The sequence below is a fragment of the Lissotriton vulgaris genome, chromosome 3_1 (assembly GCF_964263255.1).
Source record: "Lissotriton vulgaris chromosome 3_1, aLisVul1.2, whole genome shotgun sequence".
NCBI classification, from domain to species: Eukaryota; Metazoa; Chordata; class Amphibia; order Caudata; family Salamandridae; genus Lissotriton; species Lissotriton vulgaris.
Genome location: NC_141689.1, coordinates 1,081,590,719 through 1,081,603,192, shown reverse-complemented (window position 1 = coordinate 1,081,603,192; position 12,474 = coordinate 1,081,590,719). Strand labels below are relative to the sequence as shown.

At 38.0% G+C, this 12,474-nt stretch overlaps 1 protein-coding gene across 1 annotated transcript in view; it reads right to left on the bottom strand.

The window, feature by feature from the left end:
• Positions 1 to 12,474, bottom strand: part of LOC147727444 (albumin-like) — a 475,469-nt gene that overhangs the window by 355,184 nt on the left and 107,811 nt on the right. The window contains exon 5 of the mRNA XM_086961517.1: positions 4,008 to 4,143. Coding sequence (XP_086817643.1) covers positions 4,008 to 4,143 — 136 coding nt within the window. The remainder of the gene's footprint in view (positions 1 to 4,007; positions 4,144 to 12,474) is intronic.

Genomic DNA, 12,474 nt, shown 5'->3' with positions numbered 1-12,474 from the left:
CAGACGTCGGTCCTCTGCTCATTGACCCATTGGAACCAAACTGCACATGACTGAAGAGGCCCAAAAAGGCTGATACCAGATTCTAGTTGCTCACATTCTGGCTCAAACAGGACCATGCTTGGAAGTTCGGGCTGGACTTCTCCTACTGGAGCAGCACCAAGTCTGATTTCTATATTGCTGGGTCTAATCTAAGAAAGCATCATGGGCAAAAAACTGCATGTGGTTAGACTATCTGCAACCATTCCTCCTGTCACCTTTTGTTTGTTTGATATAATTCTCTAAATAATCAAGGGTATGCCCAGATGTGGGTTCCGTGCTCACTGTGCTATTGGAGCCAATCTTCACCTGACTGTAGAGACCTAAATAGGCTGAAAAAAGTCATGGGCTGCTTGTGTTCTGCTTCAGAAAGGACCTCACTTAACAGTTCAGGCTGGATTGTTCTTATTGTCGGTTGCTCGCCCGTTTCATAGGGTGGGGCTTGGATTACCAACACCTTGTTCATGAATTTCACACTCTCTGTCCTCTGAACTCCTACTCCGGTTCTCGGATCTCCTTGGGCTGGTCCCCCGACCTTCCCTATGACTATCCCCTTCCCACCAGAGGTTGCTCTCAGATTCCCTCGGCTGTGCCCCCTCCTGCCCTTGCGGAGGCTCCCTCTTGCTGCTGCTGCAGTGGTAGCGACTCCCCCACCTCAGACCCTGATACAAATGCTCCCTGGGTGCCTCCCAAAGTCTAGCAGGATTTGCGAAATGTTGTGGCTGACAGTGGAGTTGCTCCTGCTTCTGGGACTCCTGTTGGTTACTCTACATATCACAGTGCTCAGGGGCATCCTCGACAGTGACACCAGCACCAACCGCAGTGCCCAGGTAAGTCTCGCTCAGCATCAAAACAAAGTCATAGTCCTATCAGTGGCGTGTGTATAACCCTTGTGTACATGAAAGGACGGGGACACTTGCTGCAAGCATGCAGGGCAGGGAACAAGTTGCGTATTTTATTGCAGCATCTACATAGCTCTCAAACAAGTGCCACAAGTGCGCAACTTCCTTTGGTATGCGTGCTTATGGTGGATGCAGCTCCTCGGCGGTGCTGTCAACAAACCCCTTTTTTTTCTAACCCCCTCAATTGCTTGGTAGAGTGGAGCGGAACTCAGCGGAATTCTACAGAGTTGTTATGCAACTATAAGGAATTCTGAGTTGTACAACTCTGCAAGCTCCGCCCACCCCTAATTTGATGTAAACCCTTAAGTGTGTGCCAGATGTTGATCCCATGCTCATTTTGCCTTTGGACCCAAGCTGCACCAGAATGAAAATGCCAAAATAGACTGAAAGGCCAAATACAACTGTATGTTACTTGGGTTCTGGTTCTGAGAGGACCTCGTTTGGCAGTTTGGGTTGACCTCCTCATATTAGACTTAGCCATATTCAAAACACCATCAGTCTAATCTGAGATGGCATGGTGGGCAACAAAACAACGGATTCAAATTTTACCCCAGGCATTTACTAGTGGACTGTTTGCAAGCATTCTTCCCATCAACTTTTGAACGTTTGACGAAGTCAGACCATCCTTCCTTCTTCATTATATTTGGAGATCCCATAAAAACAATATGCTCTTGTCCAACATGCTTGTAGACACAGGAATGTTACCTGCATGTGGTTCACCCATGTTCCCTTGCACTGCCTGACTGCAAGTATCTGGTATCCTGGTCTTTGTTTTTGATCCAGACTCACAGTAATCCAATGTGTGCAGGAAGGCCTACGATGGTCCCGTTACATGAGAGAGTTTCTGGGTCTGGCCTGGAGGGCTGCACCAAGTGTGCCCTCATTTGTATGAACTACCATTCAAGTCATACTGTTAGCATGTAAAGCATTTGGGACAGTGAACTGTGTTTTGTTAATCATTAGTTGTGACCAGACATTTTTATTGGTTTCACCGGAGTGGAGACCCAGAGATCCACTCATCTAAAATTCCACTTTTATGTGCTAACCCAGAGCCTCCAAAGTTCAAGTTATGCATGCGTGTGTGTACCTATGTAGCTTGTGTGTTACCTGCTTCGTGTTTGTAACAGTACCAGAGTAAAGGAGGCCTCTGGGTTTGTGGATAAGTAGGTGAGGCTGTTTTCCCAGACAGTGAAAGTGTATTGCTATCATTCATTTAGCAGGAGGGAAGAGTTCTAGACACTGAAGTGGAGAAAGGGGAGACAAGGCTACTTCAGAAATTGTTCCTGAGCCCTGCCATTTGGTTGTCGACATAGTGAAGGGTGGTACTGCAGTATCTGTTGTTCAGAGTGGGAATGGTCACTTAGCTGAGCCTTTTGCCTCTTTGGTGATCATTCTTCAATGTAGCTGTTGACGTTCATGTGCAGAAAGAACATACCTCTTTGTTGCCTCAGTTGTGTATTCTCCATCCTGCAGATTACCCTGCTGTGAGAAGCACGACTCTACACAAAGGTTTAGCCTGAAAGTGCGAAAAGAGAATCCACATCCCTTGTCTGCTTTGGATGTATTTAAAAGAGACCACTGACCCACTTGTTGTTCCAGTATTAAAATCTCTCAAGGAAGGGAATGCTCCACAGAGAACCCTTGGGACTGCTGGGCGACCAGAGCTGATATCCAAAGGCGAGGGGACATCCCTTGGTGCCTTACCTAGAAGCAGACAGTGCTTTCCTGTCCTACAGTGCCTAGAAGCGAACATGGTAGCTGAGAGAGTCAAGGAGTCTACCAACCCCTGCAGGAGGAATGATTGTCCACAGACAGCCCGAAGCATCTTGACCCTGAAAGATTGAGGGCCCCTCAGTATAGTCGGACACAGTATGACGGGCCCTGGACATCAGAGGCATATGACTTTGGGAACCCCGACTGAGGCTTAGTAGCCCCTGCTTTCCCATGGTCCCCACTGATAGGGGGACGGTACCAGGATTGTACCAATGTTCAGAACATTAATATTCATACATCTGGAATACTGCCTAGAAAGACATGACTGATATTCCATTGTACCAAGCTAGACTGTTTTTAGTGCACAGAGTGACATTCCCACCAATGTCTCTATACAGCAGAAGGATATTGCAATCAGATTTATGCTGGCATTGTAAGGAAGAACTAGCCAACTTGTTGCATATGATTCATGACTGTCCTTTCATTAGACCCTCCCAGTATGATGGAATGACATTGGTCTGGACACTGTAATTAGACCAGGATTGCTGTCTTGTTTGTCAACATGTGTTTATAGGGGTGCTGCTTCAATTCCTGAATGGACTTTGATTCAGTAAAGGTAATTGACTGACCTTATGCTTAGGGCTACACATAAACTGGTGACCAGTTACTCTAAAGTTGCAGGTAGGATATTGTGGCTCTTCAATTGAGGTTCGGTATGCTGAGCATACACATTTTGTAAACTAATTTTTAAGAAACATAAGGTTAACCGTAAGAATACTACTATCTAGACATTGCTTGATGCATTTTTGACCAAAGGAAAATACCTAAATGCATAGCTTTAAATGTCTAAATATTACTTTAAAACATTGCACCTTGACTTGGGTTTCTGTCTTTATAATTAGTAATAAATATTGAAAAAAGCTGAACGTTTTTGATGGGCTTTCCTGTCGCTTTAAAGTGCTTTGCATTCATTTCATTTAGAAAGACACAACGATTATTCGAAACAAATCCGTTAGAATGGCACTCACATGATGTTGGGACGTCTATATAGATGAAGTGGAGATTAAATGAAAATGCAATTGTTTGTGCTTGGGCCCTGCACTATGAGCACTGCCTTATTTACACTTGCTTTAAATAAACACTTTCTGAGTCACAATTCAGAACAACAATACAGCAAAATACTTACCTTCAATGAAGACCCCCTTTAAGGTCAGCTAGATTGGGTGTAGGTCACTGCCCACTACATCCCTCTTCTGAGCCGTCCATGTTGTTCCTGTACAGAGTGGCTAATGCATTACAAAATAGTTCTCTCTTGCAGTCTCAAACAAAACTTCTGTGTATATAGAAAATGAATACCTTCTCTGGGAAGCATTGACCTCTGACAACTGTATCTTTGCAGCAATCTGTAACTATTTTCTCAAATCGATCAGCAAAGGATAGGATTCTTGAAGAAAACACATATGAATATCTTCTCACCACTTCATACAGGTATCTGAAAAAAATAAAAGTTCATACATCATCTAAATTGCCGCATCCTTGCGGCTTGTTACCACTTTTCTAATACATTTCACACGTGAAAACCAATGTATATATTGGCAAGATGATGTACCTGTAATACCCATCACATTTTGCCCAGCTCTTCTTTCATCTCAGCCATTATAGATCAAAACTGAGGCCAAATCAAGGAAAAGAGGCCCTCATTCATGCCCGTAAAACTTGTTTCAGTTCCATCTCATCCCACCGGTGACTGGTATATAAAAGCTATTGCTCGCAACTTGTGGCTGAGTGGGAAAATATCAAACAAGCAACTTATTGACTCAACATCATCAAATTTAGATATCACAAGGAGACTGATGTGTCATCTGGCAATTGTGAACATTTTTCAACAGACTGTCATGAATCAAGACAGATGTTACAGAGATTCTGGGCAATTTCTGGGAGTTCTGCGTATAGGATACTCTGTGAAAACATGACAGATATCCAATCTGCCATATTGCCCTAGGTCACGATGCACTTGTAATATGATGGCTGGAACATGCACCACGTTTGTGACCTGTCCACCAAATTTTAAATAAGGCCCTCTGAATGAAAAGCCCCGGAAGTCAGGAGGAAGTCCTAAAGGATACTGTGGGTTTACCCAATTATGTTATCAAAAGATCCTGTCTAAATCCACTCTTTGTTCTTGTACCCAAACTGTTATGGGTCAATAAAGAATGGGTATGTATTTGCTTAAGTCAAGGTTCTCTCCCTTGGCTTGTCAGATGATTTTCTCTATTGCTTGTTGATTCTGCAGAGCCAAGCAACTCTGGGACCAAGACCCTCATGTCACTTCCACATCACACCTGGGATGCAGCCCTTTCATTAGTCCACAGTTAAATTCAGGATTACATTCTAGGCATTCAACCACTGATCAAGTTTTGTAAAACTATTTAAAGAGCCAAGTCAAGCTGTATAAACTTAATGGACTTCCTCAATCCTAGGATCAAGTACTTCTAGCTGCCTCCAAGTTTAAGCATGCTGAAAAGAATTGCCTTAAAAGCACTGGATAAGTAGCCAATGGCTCACAGTGTGAATACTGCCAATAGATAAAATGCGTCAAGTACAATTAGCACAACAAAGCTATCTTCCTGAGAACCTTGGTTCCCATTCATGACCAAAGTGCTGCCTGAAATTCAATTCCAAGCTGTTCTAATGCCTCTTTATAATATGAATGTGTTTCACTAATTTCATATAATTTTTAACGGTGTGTAAAATTTCCGTAATTTGCTTTTGGGTCATAATGTGAAATTTTGGGAACATTACACAAAATCATAGTAAATTTACACAAAATGCAAACCATCATTTAGTGCTTTATTATAGCACAAAATGTGTTGCGAGGGCACATTTTGTATAATATGTTCATGCTATAATTTTGCCGATAGTTGTGGCATAATACCGTGATGTGACATAATGGTGTAAATTTAGGAAAATGTAATTTCAAAGAATAATGCAAAATACCAAAAATTACACTTATTAATTTAGCATAATTTAAATACAGCCAGGGCCTAGTATTTTTACAGGATAGAGCAACATTGAAATCAGTAGGAAATTAGAAGGCTTGTTACCATTAAGTAATGACTTTTTACAGATGTGGTGAAAGTATTCCTTCCTTCAGACTAAAACGCATATAGTGAGATTTATCTAGGTGGTTACTATGTGCAAACAAAAGTATGGTTTCTTAACTTTAATGGAGGCTGTCAGGACATGGTCTTTGCTCCCCTGTGGGTGGGTACCATTTCTACCTTTCTAAAAGACATCTCTAAAGCAGGAATCTCCATCCTTTTATGCATTAAGAACTACTTATGTTCAATGAAAAACATTGTTTGCTACCAATAATATTTGTGTTGTAATACTGACCACATCAAACAGGATCACTGACAGAATATCGACAGTCAAAATATCGACTTACCAAAATATCGAGGTAAAAATATAGAATGCCAGAATATCAACTTCATATCTACAAACAGGTAAGTACAGGTAAGTACAAAAATATCGACTCCAAAATATCGATAGGAAAAAATATAGACAGTCAAAATATCGAATTTTTAAAATATCTTAAAAGTAATTTAAAAGTAATATAATAATAAATATAATTAATTTAAACATACTTAAAATACTTAAATAAACTTAAAATTAATAAATAGGATAGCAAGAGGGTTACATTTACCATTCACACTCCAGAGAGGGCAACAGTAGGGAAAGCGTTGGATAGCGTAGGGGTAAAAATTACTATTCCAACTCCAGAGAGTGCAACAGTAGGGCAAGCGTTGGATAGTGAGAGGGTAAAAAATTACTATTACCACTCCAGAGAGTGCAACAGTAGGGAAAGCATTGGATAGCGTAGGGGTAAAAATAACTATTTCCACTCCAGAGAGTGCAACAGTAGGGAAAGTGTTGGATAGCGTAGGGGTAAAAAAGACTTTTCCCACTCCCGAGAGTACAACAGTAGGGAAAGCTTTGGATAGCGTAGGGATAAAAATTACTATTCCTACTCTGGAGAGTGCAACAGTAGGGAAAGTGTTGGATAGCGTAGGAGTAAAAACTACTATTCCCACTCCAGTGAGTGCAACAGTAGGGAAAGCGCTGGATAGCGTAGAGATAAAAATTACTATTCCCACTCCAGTGAGTGCAACAGTGGGGAAAGCGTTGGATAGCATAGGGGTAAAAATTACTATTCCCACTCCAGTGAGTGCAACAGTAGGGAAAACGTTGGATAGCGGGAGGGTAAAAATTACTATTCCCACTCCAGTGAGTGCAAAAGTAGGGAAAGCGTTGGATAGCGTAGGGGTAAAAATAACTATTCCCACTCCAGTGGGTGCAACAGTAGGGAAAACGTTGGATAGCGTAGGGGTAAAAATTACTATTCCCACTCCACTGAGTGCAATAGTAGGGAAAGTAAATACTTCATATATAAATATAAATAACATAAATATTAATACCAATTACAAAATAATTTAAATGTTTTACAATTTTATAAAATATATTAATTAATCAAATTATAATTAAAAATAAAAATGAACTAATAATAAAAATTACCTACTAATACTAATTATTTACCAATTACCAATAAATTAATTTACAATATAAAAATAAATAAAAATTAGACCCAAAAACAATATTTAAAAAATGTAATTACTTACAAATAAATTACTTCCCAAGCTATTCCCCTATAAAAACACAGCTCACTACAGAAAATAATGTAATAAAAGTAACATATTTATCAATTAATCAATTACAATAAATTACAAATTATATTTAAATTAATTACCAATTATTAATTAATTAACAATTAATTCTAAATAAATAACAATAAATAAAATAACATATTTAATTAATTATAATTAAATTACTTCCCACCCTATTCCCCTATAAACCCACAACCCGCTACAGAAAAGAAATTACTAAAATTAACATATTTATCAATTAATCAACTAAAATTAATACCAATTATATTTTTATTTACAAAGTAATAATTAACTGACAATTATTTTTAAATACATACCAATAAATAAAATAACATATTTGATTAATTATAATTAAATTACTTCCCACCCTATCCCCCATTAAACCCACAACCTGCTACAGAAAATGAATTACTAAAATTAACATATTTATCAATTAATCAATTAAAATTCATTACCAATTATATTGTAAATAATTACCAATTAATAATTAATTAACAATTAATTCTAAATAAATACCAATAAATAAAATAACATATTTAATTAATTATAATTATATTACTTCCCACCCTATTCCCCTATAAACCCACAACCCGCTACAGGAAATAAATTGCTAAAATTAACATATTTATCAATTAATCAATTAAAATTAATTACCAATCATATTGTAATTAATTACCAACTAATAATTATTAACAATTAATTCTAAATAAATACCAATAAGTAAAATAACATATTTAATTATTATAATTAAATTACTTCCCACCCTTTTCCCCTATAAACCACAACCCGCTACAGATTTATATTATACAAAAATTAAAAATTAATATTAACTTAAATTCGATATTTTTGTTGTCTATATTATGTCTAGTCGATATTATGTCCATTCTATATTTTTGATTCGCTATTATGTCCATTCTATTCGATTTTAAAATTTTCTAGTCAATATTTTGGTAGTCTATATTATGTCTAGTCGATATTATGTCTATTCTATATTTTTTACTCGATATTATGTCTAGTCGATAATTAAAACTCGATATTTTGACTCTATACCCCAGCAGTAAAGTAAAAAAGGCTCTGTCAATTTGGAAGGCCTTTACATGGTTAATACATCCCAGCCAAAGCTGCAATACCTTTAGCACGAGATCTGTAAGTCTCTCGACATCACTCAGTGCTAAAAAAACAGCTGTAAATGTTTTTTGAAAACTCAGCCATTTTTCTCCAAACTTCAGCTTTTAAGTTCTGAAAATACACGTACAGTCTGTACAGTACAGTATGTGGTACAGTCTTATCTTCTACCAACAAAGTCATCACGAATGTTTCTTATCTTACCATGGAAAGAGTTATTCAGTTTATCAACCAAACCTTGAGATGATTCAACCTCATTAGACATTGCTCTCAGATTAACTAAATTCTCCAAGGTCATAAACATTTCTTTTTTTCCTAACTGCAAAACTGAGGGACCTAGAATAAGGCTGATTCTTTGCTAGTATAATAATATGATTATATTTCCCCATTATCTGAAAATAATTTTATCTTATTTGTGGAAATGATTTCTCCAATCTATTTTCAAATGTCTTACTGTTCTCTTTTCCATTTTCAAATCTTGGAAATACTATTCATATGTATTATTTATAGATGTTGTGATAAGTCAGAAGGGGCTATCTAGTCAATCGGTTATGTCTCACATTTTTACTATCTAAATTAAGGGCCTTCTCCTGCTTAGTGTTAACCAACTCTACAGTTGCTCGTGTCTATTTTTTTCCCTGCTTATCTAGTGTTAGACACTTCAAATTAGGTGAGGCATTTTTACTTGAGTTTTGATTTGCCTGCTTCTTTGGATTTAAATCAATTAGCATATGAAAGGGTATCAGGGTGTGATTTGGCATTGGCACGTTTATAGGTTTATTAACCACCACAATTTAATGACTGGTATATTAGTGAATTCCGCTACAGTATTATATATGGTGGCTACAACTCACCTGTAGAAGAAGCATCATGGTTGCAGGCTACTTTGCTTTTGCTGATGATTGCTTTATTCAGTAGTCAGGATACTCAGAAAGTGACAGAAGACAAGGAGAGTAATGTATCATGCAGAGGTGAGCTCTCCTCCCTTTTGTGTTTTTTTTTAATGTTTAGATTTCGCATTCGTGGGCAAATAAAGTAAAATGAACTAATTTGTCCTAAAGCTGGGAGATCCACCCTTCACTGTCATTTTTCTACACTGCTGGCACTGCTTACTAAACCATGCAGTTCCTGTGTTACAAGTAGCTTTGACGAAAGTAAAGATGCAGTGCTCTACGAACAGTTCCATAATTGAGGTATTGTGAGTTCCATTCTCCATACCATAGGTGTTGTTTATCTGTAACGTTTTGGTGGCCAATCACAACCCTCTCCAAACGCTGCACCCCATCCCCCAGCATAAATAGTTCACAGTCCATTGATGTTGCCATGCTTTTCTTCATTGTTTCATTGCTTACTTTTTATTTAGTTAACTGGCCAGAAAGACTGGCTGGTTCTCTGCCAGGGACATTAGTTCATTGTCATGTCAATGACATTTGTGCAAGTAACTTCAGGTTTTTGTGATGTAATGTCTCCTCACTCAGCCAAAGATTTCCTTTCATTCAGTGATCTGTCTTTTCATCTCTCTAACATTATCTAAATAGTAGGGTGGGAAAGTAGTGTTACCTTCACTAATGAAGTCAAGGGGAGTCTGGTACCTTTGACCTGGGAAGGTGGGCTAAGTTCCCAATTTTGCCAAACCTCAGCTAACAGCTTTTATTATTTTTTTGTTTAACATCTCAGTTCTGTGGGAAACAACACTTACAACGCAACTTTTACAACGCACTACCTTTACAACGAAACTTTTACAACATAACATCCATTACAACGCATACCATTACAACGCAACCATTACAACGCATGTCACTACAACGCATACCACTACAACGCATGTCATTACAACGCATACCATTACAACCCATACCTACACTATCCAACACTTACCCTACTGTTGCACCCCCTGGAGTTAGAATAGTAATTTTTACCCCTACACTATCCAATACTTACCCTACTGTTGCACCTCCTGGAGTTAGAATACTAATTTTTACCCCTACACTATCCAACACTTACCCTACTGCTGCACCCCCTGGAGTTAGAATAGTAATTTTTACCCCTACACTATCCAATACTTACCATACATGCAATGTAATGGTATGCTTTATAACGGTATGCAATGTAAATGTAGTATGCGTTGTAGTGGAATGCGTTGTAAAGGTAGTTTCAAAGAATTCGTTGTAATGGCATGCGTTGTAATGGAATGCGTTGTAATGGATGTTGCGGTGTAAAAAATGCGTTGTAAAGGTATGTGTTGTAAAAGTATGTGTTGTAACGACATACATCCCAGTTCTTTTGCTGACCGAATGTTATGTATTTAAAAATATTATGTTCTGTAATACATGAAACATTTGTATTGTACAAAACACTACAAGATGTTTCAAATTTATGGTTGGTTAGTTAATTTTGGGCTCATTTTGATACATTTCAGTTTGGAGCTCATTGGTAACTTCAACTTATATTTGGCTCAGTTGATCTTTTGACTTATTTTAGCTTATTTCAGGCATGCCTGATATTTGTTAATAAATGTATGTAGGGTATGCAGGCCATAAAGAAGAATGAGTGTCTATGTGGGGCAGCGACTATTCTGTAGGGTACACAGTGGGCGTGACCTGCAAGAATCAAATACCCTCACACACCTGGATAGGTGTCATGCTTCATCATAGGGTGTTTGCTCTTCCAGACCGGCACCCTCAATAGGGCTCTTTGCTGGAGATCATGCGTTTGGTGTTACGAAATAGGTATGTGTTTCACGATTTGCGAATCAGAATCAACATTGGAAATATTGATTTGGAAATATTGAATTGTATTTTTGTTGTGCACTATGTGTCTATGTCAGGTCATCCCTAAATAAATCTAAATCAATATCGAAACCAAGGTATGTGTAAGTGAGAGAAAATCAATGAACCCGTACATTAAAACTCCAATCACTAAGTAGACTATGTTGATAATGACCCTGATGAATAACTACTAGATCATTGTTATGAATACACGGAAGCTAGAAACATGTTGACCTATGGCTATCTCAGATAACTAAAGTCCATTAGATAGCCCACACATTTTTAATATAGGTAAGAGAACTTGTTCATTAAATTTTTCCTGAGAAGTACCTCTTTCCCTAGTTTAAACCTCACACCTTTGCACTACAACACCACTCTAATCCTTAAGTTCTCATACCCGCACTTCACCAAAGGGCAGACAAGAAAATCTCGGGCACAGAGCCCCCATTGAGGGTGGCCATCAGGCATTGCAGCGCCAACCCTACGAGGAGCAAACGTCCTATGCTGACGCATGACACCTATTCAGGTGTGTGAGGGAATTTGATTCTTGAAGGGTCATGCCCACTGTGTACCGTAAAGAATAATTGTTGACCCACATAGACACTCATTCTTCTTTATGACCTGCATACCCTACATACATTTATTAACACATAACAGGCATGCCTGCAAATAAGCTAAAATAAGCCAAAAGAACCACTCAGCCAAATAAGTTAAAGTTATCAATGAGCTCCAAAACTGAAATGTATCAAAATGAGCCCAAAATTAACTCATTCTTCTTTAGGAACTGCATACCCCACATACATTTATTAAATTATTTGGAGCATGTATGCTGGACCTTGATGCGCTCTAAATCCCACTCCTTGTTAGACATGCCTGATAGGTCCACATATTTTTATGGGCTCTGTAGGCACACTTTGATCTTGTAGTGCAACATCCACTGAGATTAATAATATTGATTTTACTATTTGAATATGTATTTTTAATTTGGCATACTTATTGTTTTCTTCGTCAATATATGCGCCGTGAGCATAACATTTATTGAATGATTTGTGCTATTTTGACTGGTGACATTACTGCTGATGTGCCACTTATATTTACCATCTAAATCTAATATTAAAAATACTAAGTGAGAGCCTTTTTGGAATTTTTAATGGAAATTTCTGAATCCACTTTGCCTCCTCTGGTTCTGCTGATCAATTCTTTCTG